This window comes from Pelecanus crispus, chromosome 2, assembly GCF_030463565.1.
Source record: "Pelecanus crispus isolate bPelCri1 chromosome 2, bPelCri1.pri, whole genome shotgun sequence".
Classification (NCBI taxonomy): Eukaryota; Metazoa; Chordata; class Aves; order Pelecaniformes; family Pelecanidae; genus Pelecanus; species Pelecanus crispus.
Window position 1 is genome coordinate 55158986 of NC_134644.1, and position 24236 is coordinate 55183221.

The 24236-nt window shown below is 42.3% G+C and overlaps 1 protein-coding gene across 1 annotated transcript in view; it reads right to left on the reverse strand.

Moving 5' to 3' along the window:
* NPSR1 (neuropeptide S receptor 1) overlaps positions 1–24236 on the reverse strand; it is a 60420-nt gene that overhangs the window by 10856 nt on the left and 25328 nt on the right. The window contains exons 3-5 of the mRNA XM_075705922.1: positions 8300–8403; positions 7853–7946; positions 2822–3023 (exon numbers count right to left, since the gene is read on the reverse strand). Coding sequence (XP_075562037.1) covers positions 2822–3023; positions 7853–7946; positions 8300–8403 — 400 coding nt within the window. The remainder of the gene's footprint in view (positions 1–2821; positions 3024–7852; positions 7947–8299; positions 8404–24236) is intronic.

The following is a 24236-nucleotide window of genomic DNA, read 5'->3' on the forward strand; positions in this document are numbered from 1 at the left end:
GAAAGCATTCGGTGGAACAAAATTTTTGCAGAGAAATTGAGTCCCTGAAGATATTAACAGCCATTCCTGCTGTTCTTTAGCTGCAAACTACTTACCAGAGTATTTATATGCTGCAGCCACATTAGGTAGATTAGCTTTAAAATCCTGGGCTGCCAAGAAATTTTAAAGAAATAGATGTCACGCCTTGAGGCTATGTTGACACGTGTTTTACAGATGCATCGGCTGGGAAGTTGCAACCTTCATTTATATGCTTGAAACTTGAAAAAATGTTCTAAAAAACCAGACAGTTCTTTCCAAACTGCATGACATTTGTTCATAATGTCTCTGCTGACCTTGCCCTCGTGGTAATCCTCTTTTTATATGGTTTTAGAAAATCCTCTCTATTCTGAAGAAAATAATATCACTGACAACTAGAAATAAATGGCCACAAAAAAATCCTCCCCTGGCTCACCCTGCTTCCCTCATCCCAGTGCCCGGTACCACTTAGGATCTGTCAAGAATTTGACTTCTACTGGCAAGGACATGGGAGCATTTGTGTCATTGTACACTGGAACCAGGAACGTGTTTGGGCAGGCAGCGGGCACTGCTCTGCCCCGTGGCTCTGAGGCCCATGTCTGTCCTGCCATAAACTTCTTGTGTGAAAGGCGCTTAAGGTTAAAGCTGCAAAAAATTTAGAATGCTTTGTTCATGTCTCAGCTGTCAGGGCAATCTCATGTAATGCCAGTTTCACTGACTTTCCCTTTCCCTCATGTCTTCATTGCCTTCTTGCTTCTGGGAATTTACTGTAAAGCAAGTCACAGAGCTGATCTGGTTTGAATATCTTCCTTTGGCAGGGAGGAGGGCAGCATAATGTCAGCAGCTCTGAAAAATTTGTTTCTCTGTGGCTTGCCTTTTCTTGCCAAACAAGTATATACGCTGTGTAAAAAGGAGTGGCCGATCTGCAATAGAAAGTGTGCGAATCTGTAAGTTTGAGCATGAAAGAGATGTTTCACACACCTGTGGAATGACTGATAACTGGACAGGCTATGGGCCTTTTCCTAAAACACTTAAGATGCTGGCTAGAATTTCCTGATTGCTACCTACTTGAGCAAATTAGTAACAAAACTCCTCTCATAGTAACAGCTAGCCTCAACATTTTCTAGTGCCATTACTTTTGCACAGTTAAATTACATTTTGTCTCTTCTCTGTGTGGGTTTTTTTTTTTTGCTGCTAGTGCCAGGCTGCAGATCCACCCACATTTTTATTTAAATATTCCCTAGAATATTTTTTGGTTTATTTAAAACTAGGCTGGTTTTAAGATACAGGAAAACCTACAAGGAGAAATGATCCCGTCTAGGAAGGAAGAGCAATTGGACAATCTGGGAGTAGTTTTTCTCTATTGCTATCATGTCGTTTGTTTAAGGAGAACTTTTCATGATTTTGTTTGTTATATCTGTGCAATCTGGCACAAAAATGGAAGGTTTAACAAACTGATGTGTTATGAGCAAAGTATAAAAATCGTCCTTTCTCTCTAGGGAGCAACACTGTCAATGTTGAATCCGTATCAAAAAGTCAGCTAGATGACTTCAAGCACCACATGGTTTTGATCCTATCAGAGATAAACTTGTTGTCATTAGAAGCTGCAGAACTTAAACGCCATGATTAAACAGGAAGAAACTTCAAGGCATAACTCAACTGGAAAAGAACTAAAACCATGACATGCTTTTTACTATGTAGCTTATGTAGCCAGTCCTGTCATCATCTAGAAAAGATCAGCCTCCGCATCCCACTCTCACCTGGGGTACTAATGAGCAGGAAGCTAATGGAGACTCATGGCTCGTCACCTGCTGGAAAAGCACATGGACCAAGAAAGATGTCCGAGGGACATGCAAACATAGTTCTTCTCTCACACCCCAAACAGCGTGTCACCAGATTATGTGGAAAAAAAGGAGTCCCAGCAAGTCGTCTTTGCCACAAAGAAGAAGAGATGGACACCAAGAAATCCTATTGTAACCTTGCTACCAGAAGAAAATAAAAGCGAAAGAAAGGAAAGGGCTCAGAGAACAAGTTACTGCCACTGGCAGCCTTTCAAGGGAGTTAAGAAGCCTCACTCCCCCTCCACATCAATTTTTGACTGTTCCTTTGCATTGGTAGCTCCTCATAGCTAGATAGTTTTTGTTTAACAGCAGCTAATGGCAGTGCCCCTGAGGGAGGCAATAAAATTCACTGATCACTAAGCACAGTCTAGGATATTGGTTGACCTCACTTTAAAATAGATTCTGCTGCAGATTGTCTTTGTGATTTTGGGCAAGTCAGTCTCAAATATTTGCAGCTCAGGTCTCCCATTACAAAACAGGAAGAATTTTATTTGCATGTGTTTTAGGAGTGGCTGGCAGCTTCAACATTTGGAGATTTCTTTCCGATCCTGGTCGAAGAAACACTCTTCTAGTACTATGAAGCTGGAGAGCACTTTAAGTTAATTTTAGTTTAATTAGTGTTAAGTGTCATTTCCTGTTCTTTTATTAAAATCATGTTTTGTTATAACAGCTAGACATTCATACTGGATTTATAAAGATATGTTTCAAGCCTGAAGCTGTGGAGATAAGTGGACACACTTAGAGATTCAGTCCTTTTTTCAGAGAAAATGTTTCTGGCTATTAATACCTCATGGAAAACACCCAGGGCAAGTACAGTGACCCGTGCATTATGTGATTAAAACCGAAGCAGGTATAAGGCAGGTGTGGAAATGAAATCATAATGAATGAGTAGAAATTAAAGCATTAAGCTGATTGCACACTTGATGGCTTTCACCACACGCTTGCTGACTGTGGTTCAGGCTTACCTGATAATGATCAGAGGAATGAAGTACACCAGGAAAGCCACCACCGTCATGTAGGGTATCCAGTAGGAGTCGTCAGGCCAGAGAGCCCAGCACTGCACTTCCCCATTGGAGAGCTGCCGTTTCCCAAAAATAATCAAAGTTGGAATGGAAAATAGGAAAGAGAGGCTCCAGGCCACTCCAATAAGGACTTTCGCTTGTCTTTCTGTGCAACAGAGTCAAACAGATGGTGTTAATGGGGGTGCCGGCGCAACTGGCCCCTTGTAGCAGTACTGATAAAAATGGAGGGAGGAGGAAACTGGGTGAAGAAAGGGAATTTTAGGCTGCAGCCAGCTGATGCTGAGAAGGCTGAAAAGGAGAATGGGGATTTCACCTCTTTCTCATGATAAAAAGTCATGTCGTTATGGGCTTGTATTTTACGTGTGTTATTTAAACATGCTAAGGGCCCATTGAATCTGAAACGCTATGAGAAATGCACTGGTCAGGGTCAGCAAGTCAGAAACATGAGATGCAAATGGTTCCTCTGTGCCACCGAGACAACTTTATGAATGAATGCAAAGGACCACAGGCCTGTCCTACTGCACGCTTTTACCCTGGCACAGCAAAGTGGCGGTCAGTAGGAGGACACAGAGACAGAAAAGAAGGAGTCTTTGTGTTACAGATTACAGAGGAAGGCTGAGACTGGCAAGGGTTACTTAAAACATAAACTAGGTTGGAGTGTACTGGATGTACTGACGGGGGAAATGTCCTCCTTGGAATGGAAATGAAACATTTTGATGCACCTTGAAGTGAGAAAACCGGTAAAACATTTCCTAGCAGGAAAGAGAAAATGCCCCAGTTCAGGATCGGAACAAAACTGCACAACCAGCTGCCTTTAACTCCAGCTGCAACGTTACTGCCCCAAAGAAATGTGGTTCTGGAGAGCCCAGGCATCTCCTGCAGTTCTCCACATCATGGCAGGGACCAAACCCAGCTCCTATTGATGGGCATATGCCCAAGCCATGTCAAACATGGACTGCTAACCCTGGGACAGGGCAGGTGATGGTGCTGAAGTGCTCAGCCCTGTGTTATCTGCCACAGCAGACATTGACTAGGAGATCCTGCTGGATCTCATGGTGAAGAATAGGAACTGAAGGATCCCAAAACACTTGGTAGGTTTGGGCTACTTCTTCCCCTTGACTTCTGGCCTCCTCCGCTGCCAAATGGGGAAAACTAGTGGGAAACCAAATGATGCCTGGTGGCACCCATGGGATTTTGTAAAAATCAATGGGTTGGAGCAAACAGCCCAAAGGCTTTCGTTTTGACAGATCTGCATCTTCTGGCTAAAATCCAGGTAGCTCTAGCTGAAAAGTGTGGGGGAAAAGAGCTGATCTGTGGAGTACCAGTGATTCTCAGCAGCAGTTATTCCTCCTGAGTCAGATTGCGAGAGGAACAGATGGGGACAGAGTTTTTGATCTGGGAAGCTTTGGTGTTGAGATACTTTATTGTCCTACAAAATACCCGAGGTTGTGTGTGAAATAAAAAATCGCTTTAAATTATGCATATCAAGAGGAATGTCTTTCCTCCTTGAAGCTGAAAGAGCAATATGAAAGTGTGTGGGAGAAACATTCAAAAAGTAATTTTATGCTTTATAAAACATCAGTTGCAAATATTCACTTATCCTGCTCATTTTTTAAATGCTACCCACGTTCAGCAAAATATGGTCTTGCTAATCTAGGGCTTAAGGGAACTCTGATGACATCTATGTAAGTGAGAGGGTTAGATTAAGTCTATAAATATTGCACAGGCAAAGGAGAACTGTAAAGTTTCCCAAAGCGTAACAGAATAAACTTAGCAAAAGGAATATTAAAAGTAAGTTTCACAAAATATTTCCTGACAGAAACTGACAGAAAGGGCTTTTCAGTTGTGAGCTAGCTACTTAAACTACATAGTTACAAGCCTTAGTGGGGCCCACCTGTCTATTTCTAAGGGGAAAAGATCATACTTGGATAATATATTTTATTTTTTGCACTGTGCATTGATGCCCTTAATTTGAAGAGAAGTGGGCAATTTGGGTTGGGCAAGAGCGGTATTTTATCTTTGTGTTTTATAAAACATTACCTGCAATGTTCATTTATTCTTGTCTTTAAATGTCCCTTGTGTCTCCTAGAATATGACGTTGCTAGCCTAAAGGGCTTTGCAAGGCACTGATAGCATCTAGGTAAAGTAGATTTTTGTTTTATCAGACTAATGTTAATTGGCTGGCTCACAAGCAGAGTTTTTATATGTTGTTTTTTGTAAATGCTCTAGTATGCTCTAAATGCCAGCAAATCATATAACTAGAACTATATCAATTATAAATGGAATCAAATAAATAACAGCTTTTGAAATATGATATTCTATTCAGCCAGTCTCTGTATTTTCCTTTAAAACCAATATTGCTCTTTAAATGGAGAGTTTTGCATGCTGGGGTGGTCAAGACTAACACCCAGGGTTGGAGCGGGAATCTCAGTCGTGAGCTCTGGCACTGACTTTCCTAAAAGACATTTTCATGTCACCGTCCCCTTTGCTCCGTTTCTGCCATCCACGTGCTGTGGCAGTGGTTTTGTGCACATCTGCCTGCCCCCAGCAACATGTGGCAGGGAGGCACCTCTTGTGAGGAGTTTTGTTCCCTGTTACCATGAACAGCAAGGCTATGCAATCCTTCTATAAAGTGAGTGCCATTTTAAAATTAGGTTTTAAATCCAGAGAGAGTGAGCTGTTCCAGAATCTCATTGATCTGATGGACTTCAGCATCATTTGCAGCCCAAAGTCATACAAGGGACAGCTTACATCCGCTTGGGTTTTGTCTTTTACTTAAGCAGTCCTGTTGCTTAGTTTGTATACTGTTTGCACACACCTTTTCAACATGGTGAAATATTCATAAAATGTCTTCTGTTATAACTTCTCTGTTTCTTTTCTTTTCAGACTTTATTTCATGATTTTTTTTCTTTTTAACGACACTTTTGGTTATTGAATTAGGGACCTCATACAGTAGAAGTGTTAGGATTAGAATGTATAATTCTTCCACATCCTGCACTTTCTGTGGTCATTTATGTATTCGCAACGTGAGTATAAAATATTTAACTATTGAAGTTTGCGTTCTTAGAAGCCATGCAAAGTACAGCTCATTGCAAATGCTTTTTAACATGGCTTGAGGCTAGTAACTAAACCACAGTTTTAAAAAATATAAATTGTTTGACATTTTCAAAGCAAAATGTTTGATTTTTTTTCCAAAATGATATTTCAAGGCTACATGGAAACATTATTTTTTAAATTGGTAAGGAGAAACAACTCTTTTGTTTCTTGATTGAAGGATTTTGGGGTATGAGTGTTTCATTTTGGAAAGGCATTTGCCACAAGTTGACTCAGAACTGTTTTTAAAGTTTCTCTGCGTCATCGCCGATGACAAAGTTTTGTAAATCTCTTTGTTCTCTGCCTGCAGAATATCTAAGATGGCAATTCAAAAGCACCCCCCCGCCCCCCGACATCTCTGCTAGGAACAGCTGGGTGTAAAAGGTGAATATTTATGTATATTCCAGGAACTTGCTATAGTAAATACACCTCTGAAGATAGTCTTTTCAATTTAGAGCTCCCTCCTTTTTCCCTTGAAACATGGCCTTTGCTTGTCCATCAGTGTGTAGCCAACCCTTGCCAAAGGCAGGTGGGCTTTGCCAGCATTATCTCTGCTCCTGGCCTCTTTTTCCCCCCCAGAACTGCACCCAGCTGATGGCTCTGCTGCCCCTCAGCTGGGTGCAAGGTCTGCTCTCCTCTAGTCTTAAAAAGAAAAGAAAAAACTTTATGGTATAGGAAATGGGACTGAGTTTAAAAAAGGCTTTCATAAAGATTTGAGGTGTCTTGGGGCTTTTTTTCTCAACTTCAAAGTGGTTTGCAAAGATTAACCACCAAATTCTTTGCTAGGCCCAGGCGGTAATTTAACAAATGCTGCTTTTCCTGCACCACATATGAAGACAAAATGTCAGCAAGCCTGTCTCACAGCTCGCCCGGCTCAGCTGGCAGTCGGTGCTTCAGGTGGTTTATGAGCCCTCCCCAGCCCGGCTCAGTGTTGGCAGGAGCTGTGGAGCACTCTGCGCGTCCCAAAGTCTGCTGACAAAGCCTTGATATCAATCCCCTGCTCTGGAAAACATGGTCTGCCTGCCGGGGAATACGAGGCTAAATTTCACAAAGTATTTGAACTTGAAAAGTTCATCTGCCAAAGCTGCACCAGTGCCTGGGCTGTGACTGGTTCATAGGTTTTTAAGGCCAGAAAGGACCATTAATCTGATCCTCGGAACAGAGCAAGCTGTCAAAAGCCATCATTAGTCCAAAACAAGAATGATATTTGCATCTGATTAAGGTGCATCTTCTGGACCTCACGGTTCTTGTAACTGTTCCCCTTCCTCCCCACCTGCTATTTCTGTTTATTCACTCAGTGCAACATAGTTAACGTCCCACTTTAGGCTCTGTAGGAAAGAAATCATGTTCTTTAAATTGCACTGCTAAGCAGCCAGGATATATTTGAGTATTGTAAAAATAACAAATAGAAGAAATTACAAGAAACAACAGACATCCAAACTTATATGCTATAGCTTTTGAAGTTCTCTTATCAAACTATTGCATGAATTCTCAGTCCTGCACTCTCAAGCCAAGTTATTTTCTAGTGTGAATAAATAGACAATATAGCTGTTGTGGCTCCTGGAGTCAGTATAGTTCTACGAGGGCTAGCTCTTGCCCATAATAACCTTCTCAAAATGCTGGAAGATAATGAAAACCTCTATACTTTTAAAATGTCATTTCATTCTTTGCTAACACAATGCTTATAAAAACTGCTGAGGGCTAAGTGCAGCTTAATAAATCTCAAAACCACAGCTCCTTTGCCATTTGGAAAACTGTAACAGAGTCCAAATGTTGCTACAGCAGGAATGAATAATTCATGGCCACAAGGTTAAGAATTCTGAAGCTAAAAAAATATCCAATAACATCCATAGCAATAGCAAGGTACAGAAATTCTCCTACCTCCTTGCAAGAACTTCATTGGGTAAACTATGGCATGATACCGGTCTATGCTTAGTGACACAAGGACGTAAGTTGAGGCATATAGAAGGACCACCTGGGGAAGGAGGTATACAAGGCAGCAGTTGAGAGATATTTATTGCAGAAAATAATGTCAGCGAGAAGACTGAACTAGGAATAATTGAAAACTTTTACTGAAAAAAAAGAAGAAAAAGAAAAAAAAAAAACCTTGTATTTTCACCCAGATCTTTTTCCTTTATCTTGTCCACAAAATTTAAAAGATTTAACATGCTTTAATTAAAAGTGTTTCAACTTTAAATGAACACTTTCAGCATTTAGCACTTCTGATGCTAGAAAAATGTCTACACAGCATTTTTGTTAGGGTCTATTGCTGTGGGGACACAAAGCCACACAAGCTTGGGCATACAGGGGAGCACGAGCTTTCTATACCTGGAGGTAGCGAACAATTCTGCAAACGATATCAGGAGCCATGAAATCTCCAGTGTAGCGCCATATGATGTCAGTCATTATGTTTATGAGTCCCGTGAATGAATCTGCAAAGAAAATTAACTGAAGCAGCATTAAAAGAAGCAAACACATGACTGCAGGTGAGGCTCAGAGGCAGGTATGACCCTCGGGATGTACCCGTTCCACCAGTCTTGAGGGCAGCCATGCCATGGCAAGTCAGCCCAGGGTGCTAGAGGAGCTGGAAAAGCCTCAGAAAAAACTTAGTTTTGTGTATTTATTTTCTCGTTCTCTTAGTTTAATGCCAACCCATTCAGACAGACAAGGCAAGATTCCTCTAAGTGTGAGCATGGCTTGCCACTGCCCTCTGGACTGCGGTTCAGCCGGGCTGGCATTGCAAACGGGCTGGACGAGCTGCACCCTTAAAGTGCCTTTTTCTCTCCTTTGCTCATAAAAGGATGTGAGGTGACCAGCTGAGATGACCATGTCAGCCCTAGGCTGGATGCAGGTCCTGCTCTATACCCACATCTATACCAAAGATGCCTAAAATTAACTGAGATCAATTCTTCCTCAAATAACAATCTGCTTTTCGTGAGTAGAGCTGCATAAAAAAAAAATCACCTGTGGGGGTTAATCCCACATACACCCAACCATTTCAGGCTTGTCCATGAGAGACATGGAGGAGACTGCCTGGTGAGCCTGATCCTGCAGCGTGCCAGGCTCACCACTGCCTGCTAAGGGCCCCCAGCTTTTCCCTGAAGTGTGGATGAAATATAGCATTGGAGAAGCTGTAGGTTAGTGTCGAAATGCGTTGGCTTGATCACAGCTGCGCCAAATATTGAACTATTTAATGTCCTTTTTTCTTTGCCTTTTATTTCACTATAAAAAGAAATGTGTCTCCTGCGAAAGCACCTGGGGTGAAATCCAAATGCTGCTGAAGTTAGTGGAAATTCTGTCAGGATTTTATTTGCAAACTTAATTATTTAATGACTAACCCTGCCCTGTCAGCTTAAAGTTAACCTACTTATGCCTGTACTTCTCCTGTAGTCTGCATTCACCAAAATAAATACACCTCAGGCCGTTTTTTTTTTTTGGTTTTTTTTTTTTAATATCTGAGGAGATATTCCAGCCTTTGTCCTGCTTCTTATTGAACAAATGAGCACTCACAGCGATGCAAGTTTTACAAAGGAATTGCAAAAGCTGGTACTGCTGTTGTACATATGGGTGATATTAAGTTTTGTCTTTAAAACCAAGATAATAAAAAAGTTCTCTCCTTATAGGACAGGATAAATGTTTTAAGTGCTGTTCATGGGAGAAAGTGTGTGTCAATCCAGTGTTCTGCCACTTCAAGTAACACAGCATGTTGCTCTTCTTGCACAGATTACCACAAAGGGAGAGAGCAGGTTGGGAAAATGTTTTGTGCGATTTGTCAGGACAAAACTAAGTAATACAAAGAAATAGCTTCCATCCATATTTTAAAAGTTTAGAGTGGTGAGACAAAATGTTTCCTTTTGATACCATCCTTTTACACATTTGAAAACTATTGCTAAAGTTTACTGTGATAAAGGCATTCTAACCCCTATATCAGAGTATTTTTGTTTGAAGTGTATGCTTTTGGAAAAAAGATATTTCAACAATTTCAGAACTTTTTCTTTTTAGCAGTAAACAGTTTGAAACAGTATTTCCAAGCAAACGGGTATGGATTTGGCAAAATGAGTTTCTTCTAACTAACTCCTTTGAAATTACAGAGATTCCAATTACTTCTAGCTGGAAATTGAGATCTCAGCTTAATGCTTTAGAAGAAGCAACTTTTTTTGCTTCACTGGAAAACTAGGATTATTTTTTCTGTATCAGTAATCCTTTATCTCCTCTTTTCTTCAATCCTTTATCTCCTCTTTTTGTTCAAGGCTCAGTTTGAAATGAAATTGGAACAGAAATATCATTGCTGTTGCATGTAACTACATTGCTTCCCTCCTCATGACTTTATCGTTCAATAAATTCTGGTTTGTTTTTTCCTGGTGTTTCCCAGCCCTGTTTTCTGTCTCTTCCCCTGCCTCCAGATGGAGGCTGGATCAGAGGTGACCTCCAGAAGGCCCCTCCAACCAGCACTTCTGTGGTCTCAGCTCTCACACTCACCCAAGACAGCAGAAAATCATAGTTTGAAACCTTATGCTAAATGTTGCTCATTGATTAGAGTGGTGGGGCAAGGGATGATTGTTTCTCCAGTGAGTATAGTGGCTTTAAGATTTCGTTGAAAAGATTGTATGTATATATAATTAAGGTGGTCTTTGAAGAAACCACAGAGTTTAAGTGTTTCAAAAAGTGAAATGCATTCTCCAGCAGTGGTTCAAACCCGTTCCTTCCCCTTTCCTTACTCCTGAATTATTGATTCATATTCTCTCTCTCTCCAGTAATGAAATATTCATTGGTTCAAAGTAATACACATCAATAGAGCTTCACCTCAGGGTATTCTCCAGCTTTTGATGGTCTGAACATCTGCCAAGCAGGTGGTAAATGGGGGTTCGGCTTCCCTCCAGAGGAGGAGGGCGCAGGGGCTGCCCTCCTTCCTGCCCATCTCAGTGTTCTCTAGAGGAAAGGGAAGGAGAAGGGAAGGCACCTCAGCTGTCTCCTCATTTCCCTCTTCTCACCACCATTTTGCCATCCCTTTCCAGCACATTAGGAGAGTGCTTTGGAGGTGCACCCTGCAGGTGAGGTGAGAGATGGGCCGGTGTCCTGGTGGTCTCCAGGATGCTGGGTGCAGAGCTGTCTGCTGGGCGTAAGCAATTTGGGCAGGCCCAGAAGTACACTTCCAGCATATGCCCATGTCAGCTTTTTAGTTCCCATCGGGAGCGCATCTTTTAACCTTTTAACCCACTTCACTGGCTCACGTGATAGAGAAGCCGCAAAGGAATGAGCCTTCGCTTCAGCTGATGCTCAACCTAAATGTGGTCTCCAGGGGTGCCCCTCATGCGCCCCATGCTATGCAGCTGCCAGCCAGTGCTCAGGCTGAGGGACCATGGGGTGGTTTACTCAGCTGAAGCAGACCCACCCCCCAAATGCAGAGTGGATACCAGCTCCATCTTCATCATGCTGCAGGTCTGTTCCTACCTGCATGGCATTACCTACCAATATAACGATAGCCTTAAGTACTTCGGGAGCTTTAAAGACAACTCAAAACTGTCTTTCCCTTGAAAGCCTTTGAGTAAGGTTTTCAGGTGACTGTGGAGGCTTTTAAGCAAGGTTTAAACTTCACGGCTTCTTTGTGCCGGCAGCCTCAGCTCCTCTCCCCCAGCAGTATGCTTTAAGAGATCTTTGTGCTGAGTTTCTGAATCCCTGAGAAGGGCTCAGCATGCACTCCTCCAAGTGTGTGCCTCTGAGCACAACACACATGTGCGTGCCAAAGCAGATGCAGCCAGCTGTGCGTGCGTGCCAAATCAGCCAGATTTTTCAATACCCTTTAATTAGAGAGCCATTCTCCCACACAACATCCTCATGCCCTCTGCACGTTTCAGAAATCTCTCGTCTTTCCAATCCTACCAAGTACCAGACCAACTTTTCTCACTCCTTTGCTCTTCTACTGCCTGCTCCAGAGGATGTTTCTTATCCCATCTCTTCAAAAGACCACACTGTCTCACTCTGATCCAACTGCACACCTTTAGAGGATTTGTCATGCAGACACAGGTTACTTTACACAGGGCCACCAAGTAAATAATGTGCCTGGTGCAGGTGACCAGACAGCATGCAGAAAAAATGCAGCAAACCTACAAATTATGACAAAGAATTTGTGCTACTGCTCCCTGCTGTATACAGCCTAATCTGTTGTTTCTGTGCATCATTTTCTGTCACACAGCTATTATTCACTCTTTAGTCAGCTAACTGGTTACCCCTGTGCTAAGCATATATGAAAGCTCCATCAATTAGCAGCACTGTATTCACTTTTTGCCCTGAATGTCCCATCTGGCCATTTCTTGCGTTCTGTCCTCCCACCTCCAGTGCCACAAGTATGTGGTGCAAACCTTTATTAGTGATTTAGACAATGAATGTGCTGCTCATTATTCTGTTATCTTGCTGCCCATCACAGCCACAATAATTAGACTTCACCTTTTTCACACCTTTGCAACGTTGCTTTAGCCTACAAGCCCCCTTTCACTACAAAGCCCTACTGTGCCAGTGCTATAAATCTGATACATAGATCATGAATTACCAGCAGAGCTTTAGTCACTGGTAGATGAAGCCTCCTCACCGATGTATCATCTCAGATGCAATTATAGCCACGATCACAGTGTCTTGAAATTTGTCATGTAATTTGAATCGCTGTGATAGAGGTTAGTGTTTAGAAGTCAGCTGATATCAGCGATGTGATCTGCATCACATGTTCCCTCATTGTTTTGGCAAGCCTACACCTCGATGCGTGTCACTGGATTACATCATTGATACCCTAAGTGGTAAAAGTCAGGTATTGGAAACCAACGTAGCCGATACATTGCTCTAAAACTTAGTGTCCTCATCACTGCTGGTATCCTCACTGCTCCTTACTAAGCTGCTGGCTTGTATATTATATGCTTGTGTTCTTTCACAGATGAATATTCCTAGGTCAAATGGCACCAAGCTTGTTCCTGAAAACAGTGTTAATCAACCCTTACTTGTAACTGTGTGCAAGCTTGTCATTGCCACTGCTTTCTTAATACTCTTTTTTACCAAGAAGGGTATGTGTACTGTGGTTCTGTGTCTATTGCTAGGCAACTGTGTCGTTCATTTAATTCTGCAGAAAAGTAGGCAAAAAATCAATTAATGACATATTGTCTTTTGATAGAAAATAAAAATACCAGCAAGCGATAGTTTGTGACTTTTAACATGAGGCAAATGCATATTCACAAAATGATGCAGACAAAACGATTCCTTGTTGAAGACAAGACATGGCACTAGTGTGATGGGGATGGCAGCAGTTTGCTCTTAAGAGGAGATGGAGTTTCTAAGAATGCAAGTTGAAAGAAAAATTCCATGAGACTTCAATATTAAGGGAAAGTATAGGGAGGCAGGGAATAAAGATGGATTTGCCTGGTGTGGGAAGGGAGGGAAAAAGCGGGCTGTTGGGGTTTGCACAACATGGAGCCCCACAATCTGAGCAGATTTGCAACACTTCAGCTCCCTCCTCCCCGTCTGCACCATGGCCACAACCAGTCCTCAAAGGCAGAACTAGTATCTGCCTTTACCTACCTGTCAGTGTTTCAAAATGCAGCGTTTTAAAAGAGCATTTATCAAAAAGACCAAGAAAACAACGGAGAAGGAGAAGCAGCCTGTTGTTCCTAGAGGAGGCCAAAACACACTGGATATAGCACCGCAGCATTCTACGGCTAGGAAATACAGCAGGTACTGAAAAAACCTGTGAAAATCCTGGGCCCTAAAGACCAATTTTACCCAAGACTCCACCGTGCTCAGTAAAATCCCTTTGGATTTTTTATGGGGATGACTGAGTGCAGGCATTGCCTCTACGCATTTGAGCACAGGAACCACTTGGTCCAGGAGGTAGTTTCAGCAGCTTGGGTGGTGGGTGCTGCCTCGTATGAGCGATGGGCACAAAAATGTGCTTAAGAAAACACTGCCCTGGCAGGGACAAATCTGAATGCGGGCTTGCTGTTGCTGTAAGTGAGACAAATTTTCATGGCAAAAAAGTCTCCACAGAGATAGAAGTCCATTATAGAAAACAAATGGAGGTAATTAGTGAGCTGGCATGGGAATAAAGTCAGGTTACAACTGTCCCAGTTAATCTGTTCATAGGAATTCATTGACTTGATGGCACTGCCAAAGGGATGTACCTTGTGCAGACTTCAAGATATTTCTTTCTTTACAACTAAGGAGGTTAAGACAAAAATCTGTGCTAATAAGTCTGCAAGAAAATAGCTCTATCATTTGATTATTAGTAGTGACACCACTCTTCCCTTAAGACTCTTACCCTAAAGATGCTGAAAGTCTTTTCTGTCAGAAGTGGAATGCAGGTTGCTGGTAAGCTGCGGTAGGTTAAAAAGCTCCACATGTCATCTCAGCTGCAGTTTGATCATTTTTTTCCCTGATGAGAACAGTCCTATTAAGTTGGATGTGGTGATCCATGACTATTTGGTGAAGCTGTGCCTCTCACTGAAATTTCATTCCTCTCTTCATGTCGTTTACAGAGTGATTCCATTTTAACGAGGGATATTTTGTTCTGCTTTGTTGACGGCACCAAGCTGCACAAGGCACCGCAGCAGCAGCAACATTTTGTAAGGCAAGACAGGGGGGTGAGTTCCTCTTCAGGGACGAGCATTTCACATGGCTTATTTTTTTGGGACCTCGCCATGTGCATTCCTGTCACCTACCACTCCCCAAAGAGCACATCCTCCGGAAACATCAGAAGCAGCAGTTTACTAACACCTGCCTGCAACGAAGTGATAGACCCTTAAAAACAAAAATGGCATCACTGCCCTATTACAGGAATAGGCTCCTGTCCATGATTTTTGAAGTGATGAGGCAGCCGTCGCCACTCTGCCATTGCTGCTCTGTATCACGCTTGACGTGCTGTCGGCTAATAAGAGACAGTGCTGTGAACTTGCCTTGCAAGCTAGTAAAACCCCTAGCTGATTTTGTTACAGGGCTGGGGGTGCAAGTAATTTAAATTTGAGTGTACTTAGGGCTCCTGAAGTGGCAGGCTGGCTTGAGGACAGGCACAGGGGAGTGAGAGCCGGAGAAGCTGCCCTGCCTCCCACAGACACCCCCGCAGCTCCTTTCATTATGGTCCTTACTCTCATTCCTCCCTTAGTCTGTGCTTTCAGCTGAAAACCACACACGGCTTTGCAAGTATTCGCTGCACTAGAAATAATTTTGTGACCATGTTAGCTAGCAAATGTACCCACCCCTCTGCTCTCATTCAGCAGCTGATAGTGAAATAAATAGGTTATGTACCTGCTCTGGGCACCTGTAAGACAAGATACATGCAAGATACCTAGAAGATGCCTTCTAAAATGATTACATTTTAGCTCTTAAAACACTGAGCCCCCAGGAGCCTGGCGCAGCACCTCTCTATGCAGCCATGGTGCAGCAAGGGGCTGCACGTGGGGCATGGAGGGTGCTAAAGGCATAGGGGCGAGAGGCCCCCTCACACTTTGACCCCTTGATAGCCCATTTGTCATCTTTGCAATCCCTCCATGTGCCTTTGCCTGAGTTTCTGGTTGTTTGCAGCCCCTTGCACTGCAGAGCATCTGGGCATGAAGTTGAAGATGGAGCCAATGCGGGGGACAGCTGGCACACCCAGGGGCTGCTGTGAACCCACCCGCCCTGAATTTAACTCTTTTAGAAGTGTTGATGTGGAGCAGATGTGGTTTGGCTTAGGTGGTGCAACGATCCCAGCTCTCTGCCAGAGAATCCCTGGCAAAGGGGGGAGAAGCATGAGCCAAAATTCAGGGTGTGCTAAGCTTTCGTGGGGAATCAGCAAGTACAGCCACAAGCACTTTGCATTGCCATGGTGCTTGCACTGAAGCATGCGTGAGGCAGCAGGTTTGCCACATGTACTAATGATGTGTATTACGCCACTCCTGTATGTTTTTTCCTTCAGGCCTGGCAGTCTGGAGAACAACACAAAATTTAATGGATGAAACAAAACCCACCTGAAAATTTTCAAGAGGAAGCCTGTTCAGTTCCCCTGTTAAAGCTTTGTGGATTTTTTCAGTGGCAGAATTGGTGCTTTTTTTCTCTTCCTGGCTCATAGGAAGTGACAGGAAATTTTGCTGCACTGGGTGAGCATTTTATTTATTTCTTGCATTTCTTGCATTTCTTGCATTTCTGCTCTGAGGTCCTCTGTCTCCCTGAGATGAGGCAGGCCCTGTTAGGCTAGATGTTGTAAAGGGTGAATGCAGTGAGGCTCCAGCCTCACTCCAGAGCTCATCCAGGTTAAAAGATGAAGGGCTGAGAAAAGCATGTACTGCACAATGTTAAGCTCTTAAGAAACAGTGCTTATAAGAGAACTGGAGAGCAGGTCCCTAGGAATTAAAATTGAACATGCCCTGCCACTGTGAAGGGCATTAAGGTTTTGTTTAATTTGCCTTTATTAATAAATGTTGTCCTACCATTCCTTTCCACCCCACCCGTGCTGTGGAGATACAGCTGGAGGGGCACAGGGGGTTAGACTGAATCAACAGTGCTGCAGGGGGGAGCATGGCACCCACCAAAACAGGGCAGAACACCTGGAACGGCAGCGGCATGTCAAATGCAGTGGAGGGTGAGCAAGGAGGAGGACTTGGCTTATAATACCAGGTCATCCACATCAGCAGTGGTTTCAGTCCTCCCGCAAAGGTGGAGAACTGATTGAAAATTGTTTTCTTGTAAAATCAGGTTGTATCATGAACCAATCAGGAAAGTAAAGGCAAATGATTTCCATTCAAATGCCCCCTTCTTCAGACCTCTGCCAATACCGTGGTTTGGGATTGGCAGTTCCCCTTAGGGGGGATGTGCGGGGGGCAGATGAAGTTGATGATAATTCTGAATGTTAGGGCAAAGTTCCCACTTCCCCTCTTGTGTTACTCACATGTAGATGAGAGCATGGTCTGGTAGATCAAACATTGTTTTATGTATGCAGTTGCTGAATGGGAAGTTCTGTGTAAAGACAGAAATTTTTTGGAGCAGACCGTATAGAATCAGCTGAATATAGTTTCACGCTGGGGTTTGAAGAGTGGACAAAGAGTTTCAGCACCTGTTTACACAGCAGGTAATAACAAACCTGTGCAAAAACATAGTGAAGGTTCCTGTTGCATTGAGTCCTGTGGCTGTAGGTTTTGACATAGGAATCAAGCTTCTCTAGGTATCCCAACATATGACTTGGGCATGCCAGAATAGCCAAGTCAAATTTAAACAAGAGCAAGTGTTTGATCACTATTATTTAGCTGTTGGGAAAGTATATTTCAAATGCAACTCATTAATTTAACTCCCCTTCTCTCCTTCAGGCAGAGCAGAACAGGCAGAAAGAATACAAACAGTGGGGGAAAAATCCTGCTTAGGGGAGGCTGGCTTCAGTTAGTGTATATGCAGAAGATAAGCTCCTGTGGATCCGCTTGTCTTACCTACACACTGGAAAACAAGTACGTGCCTCCTCAAAGGACACAAAAATCACAGAGTTTGTAACTCATTGCCTGTTCATTTATTTCAAATGGTGCCTGTACCTCTAACATTTTCCAGAAGAAATATACCATCTAAGATGCCAAGTACCAAAGAAGTACATTTTAATTCTGTCCTTCCCCAACATCTTGTACATAGTTTCTTTCACTACTTCCTCTGAATCCCCCTTACCGATCCTTTTTGGTCACTCTTTACCTCAACTGTTTTAAGGACTGCATGTTCATATCTTGGTTACAACAGCAGCTGCATGTTTATTCTCATCTAAAAAAAGTGGACTATCCTGGGAATATTTTCTGTTGGTGTAATTCAGGCATTCTGGTCCTTATAGTCACTGAATATCTGCACTTCTTACAATCCTGTCTTAGTAGGCTCAGATATTGTTGCTGTAGATATGTCAGGCTAAGTAGAATTGGTAAGAATAAAGCCTTCTTTCCTCCCTTGTGGCAAACTGTAAATCAGATTCCCATGATGCTCAAGCAGAGATAGTGCATGCTGCAGCTCAATTTTTGTCCAACCGTAGGCTTGCAATAACAGAACAGTAGAACAATGTTCATTCCCATTTTTGTACCTGCTTTGTGTCCCCTGGTGTTTGCTGATAGCATGAACAAAAGCATACTGGTAAGATTCATTGGAGAATTCCCTTGTAAAATCATCATGTGGAAAAGGTAGCACATGCAAAAATATCTAAGCTGCTTTCCATTAAATACACTGCAATGCCAGAACAGGCTGAAGTTTTCATAACATATGATCTGGATCTCAGTCCTATAATTGGGCTAAACTTGGCCAAAATGGACTTCTAAGCATTTGGTCTTATTAGAACAACTAAGTCTCTGTAGTGCCATATGTGACATCTTTGACCTGAATTCCACAAATCCTCTTAAACCTCTGTAAGCATTTGGTAACCAGCTAGGCAATGGAGTTAAAGGTAGTGACTCTCCACAGAAAACCTGTAAAACACATGAATATCGGTCGTACAGATCAGCAGGTGAGGAAGTACAGCATGAAAATGCCAGGTGTTTTGTTCTACAGCCCTTTGGAAAGATGGAAAAAAGTGTTCTATTGTTCATGGCGCAAAACCAATCTAACTCAGGGTAAAAAATAAATATCATTGCTTTAATATGCAAGAAGAGAATAGAAAAAAATCCCGGCCTTCTTAATGTAGCTTCTTGTTTCAGTGCTTTTTAGTGCATGCAAAGGCTCTTTCCAGCATAATTTCCATTCAACTGCAATTAGAAATGCTGCAGTACAGATGATGGACTAAAAGGTGTTAATGATGTATTTGTACATCTAATGTCAAGAGTTTGAAGTCGTGTCTTTTAACAGAAGCTAATGAGATCCTAAATGATGATTCCAAGTAAAGTGTAGTCATTAACGGCCATACTGCCAGCAGCACCGTGCTCATGCAAACCTGTCTCTCAACATTTACCGCCAGGTAAAAAACTCCGCACACCTACCTTCATTTATCAACAGAAGTCAAACTCTCACACAGAGAAATTGTAAAATAAGTGTTCCCTCTGTCAGATGACAACCCTGCCTGTACTTTCAGCAGGGAATCAAACAGGAATCCATATAATTTAGAGGCAACATGATTTCCAAGCAATTCAGAAAGAAATCCACTTCCTCCTTTAATGCTGAAATCTTGGACCCAAAGGATTGTACAGCTTGGCTGCCAAGGACCTTTTATTAAAAACAAAAACAAACATAGCACAACTGTCATTAAGATTTGAACGTCTCAAATGGGCTGAAGGTAGGAAAACCATAATCAGTCCTTCAGGACTACAGAACAATTCTGTAGCTGTCAAAACAAGAATTAAGCCTTCCTATAAACCGGCATAAATTGACACAGTGAAATCTGACTGCTGCTGATGTAAAAAATAAGTAGTTCAGTCTGTCGCCTGCCGAGTGTATCTACAAAGCATATTCAGGGGTACCACCGGGACACAGGAAAGGTTATCAAAATATCAGCCATCCTAATGTCTGCTTTTGCTCTGGGGCCCCAAAGAAAACCCCAAGTTCACCTCTTGCCCTTCACGTTTCCCTGTGCCGTATTGTGTGCGCTGAGTGTGGTAGGAATATAAAACCAAATGTTCTTCTTGCGCTCTGCCTTGTCCAAAAAATGGGTTGCTTTGAAGAAAGTAATTTATGAAAAGATACATTAAACAGGACCAATGTTTTGCCAGCCAGGCTTAGAGATGCTGCTCTTCTGTTTCCCCAAAGCTCATTAGTAATATAAATAAAGGGTGTGCTTATGCCACCCATGACACTGTGTCTGTGGACTGTGGCAAAGCATGGACCTGGTGCATCAGATGTTTGTTGGTGTGGCCAAATCAGACCTTTCTGACAGCACTGGATGTGCACACTCCTTCCCTGGGGTCCCAAAGAGTTCAATCTGAGACCAATAGGAGGGCACAGAAAGCCGCTGAGACCTGCACAGAACTTTGCTAAAATGGAGTCTAAGTTTCCCACCAGTGTCAAGAGCCTTTGGATAGATGTGATTTTTGATTCGAGAGCTAAGCCAGCCGGCAGCAGTGTCAAGGTTACAATCCCAGACCAAAACCGAAAGCACAGCATGCTAAAATCGTAAAGGAAATTAGTTTTTTCAAAATGTCTGTCTTCTCTTCCTGACCAAAAAGGTCTGAGTATCTTTGAGATGAATATCCAGAAATTCGGATTTTCCCTGCAAGTAATTCAGTGAGATTGATGAGTTTAAAGAGTGTAAACAACAACTGTCATTTAAAAGCTCAAATCAATTTACTTGTGCATTTTCCACATCCTCTCAGTCAGCATCTTAGCAAAGTTCTTCTGAAATTGCAATGTCTTCTGAAATAGTGAATGAATATGAACTTCCATGTTTATTTACAATTCACAGCAAAAACGTAACTGTGTAGGAAAAGCTTCATGCAGATCAAAGCGTCTTTCTCCACTTCTGGAGCAATGAATGGTCAACCAAGAAGGGATGTGAATATTTTTAGCAACCTCTTAGGAGAAATAGACAACATAAGCCGCAGACTGTATAACTCCAGCAATCCGATGAATTTATAACATTAGAATCTTTCCAAGAACATTTCCTGAAAAGCATAAAAAATACATTGTGGAAATATTGTTTGCTGAAAACAATGCTAACCTGCCAAAGCACTTTTTTTGAAAATGTATTTGATATACTAATGAGTGGGTGTTTAAGGAATTCGAAATACAAATGAAAATCTATAATGCTATCTCGCAAAGGTAGGTAGTCCCTTCATTTGTGACATTTCAGGAAGATCAAATTAGTCCTGAGCAAAAGCAAAATATTTTGTTTGTGACATTACTTGCACACAAAGAGGTCCAATAAAAGAACTCAAACCCATTTCCTTTTCCAGTTCCTTTCAAATTTACACTGACATTATAAACCATGTAAGTGAAGCACAGAGTTATTTAAAAGCATACCTATAAGGGGTATGGTTTTGGATGCACTGCTTTGTTTTTCTGATGGATCTTGTTGAATCAATTTTTTCCAGTCTATTTGTATTAGCTGGGTAGAGCATTCACAGAAATGCAATTGTGTATTGTAATTTCACTTTGATCACAGTCATTTTCCTTCTTGTGTTTCCCAAGCAGTCTTCTAGAAAATACAGCAGTAATGGTATGCAGCAGTGGATATTGAACTGCTTGCAAACCACTCAGGCAGCCCATAAAAACATTATTAAAAGGCAAATGCCCTTTGTGCTCATAACTTCTAAACTACGCAAGCTGAAGTGCTTTAATACGTCTAATGCATTGTAATATATTGAGATGTGCTCTGCTGGAGTTAATGCCATGGCTTTTCAGCTGACAGCTTTTGCTCTCCTGTCAGTCACAGGTTTAATTTGACTCTGACTCTCCCTCCAGTTCAAGAAAAGGGGTGTCTGAGCATGGTTTGCTGGGGAGCTTGATGACAGGCAGGTGGCACGCATATTCTTCCTGGATACGGAAGGATCCTTTTTGGAGCATTCTGAAGCATCTCCCTGGTACCCGTGAGTGGCCTCCTCCCAAACTGTGGGGATCTAGAGATGCCCAGCCCTGCAAAGGTGCTCTGGCTCACCTGCTATCGTAAGTCTGTCCCAAAAACTGGGGCTCTGGGAGAGCTGTGAAGGCTGCAGAGGGAAAGAGGGCTTTCTGTGCTGTGAGCACTTTACTCAGTAAAATAATAATGGAGCTATTTTAAAGACATCCTTGATGTTCACTGAAGAAGTGGCATATTGCTTTAGTTTCTGAATGCATTAAATAGCCATCTTCCCCTCTCCTGAGGTCATCCCTTGCTCAGCAAGGTCCATGAATGTACTGTTCAGACGTGTGAGTTTACTCCTTTGCCTAAAGAATTGGGAATTCATCTGAGGATGTGCTTTCTCTCAAATTCAGACCCTGTGCAGGTGGTCTGCAGCTTTCCCCAGGTAGAGGAGAGAAACGATAGATACTTGCCGCAGCTTTTAGCAGCTGAATGAGTATTGCCAAACCTCACAGAGTGCTGGGGACTCTTCCCATCATGGCAGCTGCCTTGGGTTCAGTGTATCTTTTTCCTCATTGTAGATTTTGTTTGCTATAGAGTTTGCTGTAATTCTCTTAATCTTTTGCCTATCTTGCCTATTTCTACTGTAAACTAAGCATTAACTTTATACTGTCTACAAAGTCCAGGTTTTGTAGCCTAAGAAATCTTTCTGTAAATCACAGTTATAAAGGTTGCAGAATATATTGGAATATCTAAGACCTTCACACAGACAACAGGCACCAATCCAGCCAGTATCAAATTGTCAAGATATTATTTATTTTTTCAGATGGCCTTCAGAACTTTATCCCAAATAACAATTTCTCTATTGGCATATATTTCCCCCAAAATGGAAGTTATCTTTTCCTTTTGGTGTATGAGTGGAATATACTTTCCCTTTCATAATGAGCAAACTGTACTGCCTTCTTTTCCTCCTCTCCACTGCTCCCTTCCACTCCCAGCTCCAAATGTTGATATTTGATAATTTGACAGCTTTGCTCTAGATAGGAGGGTGAGTGTTCCTCCCAGAAAGAGCACCTATAAGTTGTTGTCGTGGTTTAGCCCCAGCCAGCAACTAAGCACCACGCAGCTGCTCACTCACTCCACCTACCCCCATGGGATGGGGGAGACAATCAGAAGAGTAAGAGTGAGAAAAACTCCTGGGTTGAGATAAGAACAGTTTAATAATTGAAATAAAGTAAAATGGTAATGATAATAATAACAATATAATAATAATAGTAATAATATACAAAACAAGTGACGCACAATGCAATTGCTCACCACCCGCCGACCGATACCCAGACAGTTCCCGAGCAGCAATCACTGCTCCCTGGCCAACCCCCACCCAGTCTATATACTGAGCATGACATCATATGATATGGAATAGCCCTTTGGTCAGTTTGGATCAACTATTCTGGCTGTGCCCCCTCCCAGTTTCTTGTGCACCTGGCAGAGCATGGGAAGCCGAAAAGTCCTTGAGTAGCATAAGCAGTACTTAGCAACAAGTAAAACATCAGTGTGTTATCAACATTATTCTCATCCTAAATCCAAAACACAGCAGTATGCCAGCTACTAAGAAGAAAATTAACTCTATCCCAGCTGAAACCAGGACAGTTATTTTCAATGGTGCAGTTTATGTTTTCACCGTACCCAGAAGAAGGTAGGGGGCAATGAGTTGAACTCTAAATTTAAGCACACTAGCTGCTCCATGCTACGTGCCTTTGAAGATGGTATGTGCTTACAGTAAGCTAGCTTCAGAGTGCAATATATGTTTTTAATGTCATCGTTGACAGAAAATCCATAGCTGAGGTAACTGTGTCCCCCCCCAGACACAGTGCAAAACACTTTCATGCTGATTTCCATCAGCCACCCCATTGCTCTAAGGCCTCAGAAGATGGCCAACACTGAACCTCCATCCCACCCACTCTACAATGAGATCGCTGTCATCTGATATGCTACATGCCCACGCAACTCAAAACTTCTGTTTGAACAAGTTTTTGCTGCAGAAGAGACAAAAAGTGCTTTTGAGAAACACCTGAAGAGTGCAAAAAGTGCCATATTTTGAACAAAACCTGTTAGTTTACCTACTGTATGGGAGGCAAACTGGGCACTTGGAAGGTACTTCAAGAAAACCATGTTTGTGGCGATGGGGCTGCTATTCCAGTTAACTTGCCAAGCTACAGGTGGTAGGGACCCATGCAGGGAGACTCAGAGAAAAGTCTCCACTTACAGCCAGGTTGCAAAGGTACAGGAATCACTACTGATTTGTTTGTTTAAGAAGCTACAGAGTTTGAGAGAGGTAAGATTTTGCAGCATAATGTTATGAGAGGATCCTTCAGAGAAACTAGGTTGATGTGCAACTGATGTGGTTAACTCTTATTAATATTAGATTAGATACCTTTGCAAAGCAAAGATTTCAGGTGAGTGGGTTTTTTTCGCTGTGTTGTCTTTTGTGCATTAAAATTTCATGAGAGTTTCTGACTTAGAGCAATGAGATTTGCCACTAATAACTCTTTGACAGGAAGAAAATTATTTGCTGTTTCATAGGGAGTCTGAGTATCACAGAGCTGTAAAAACTCATCAGAGAAGATCACCAGAGATTGGAAATGCATATATTGCACAAGTGAATCAGTGCTGTAGCACAGTCCTCATGGGTCCCATGCAGCCAGTACTGTTAGGCTTACTCCAAATGGGCTGTGCCATCTAACAAGCCCCGTATTTAAAATCTGTCAGGCTTACTGTGTGTCCACATATGTTTCTGTCAGGGAAATCCAGGAACCC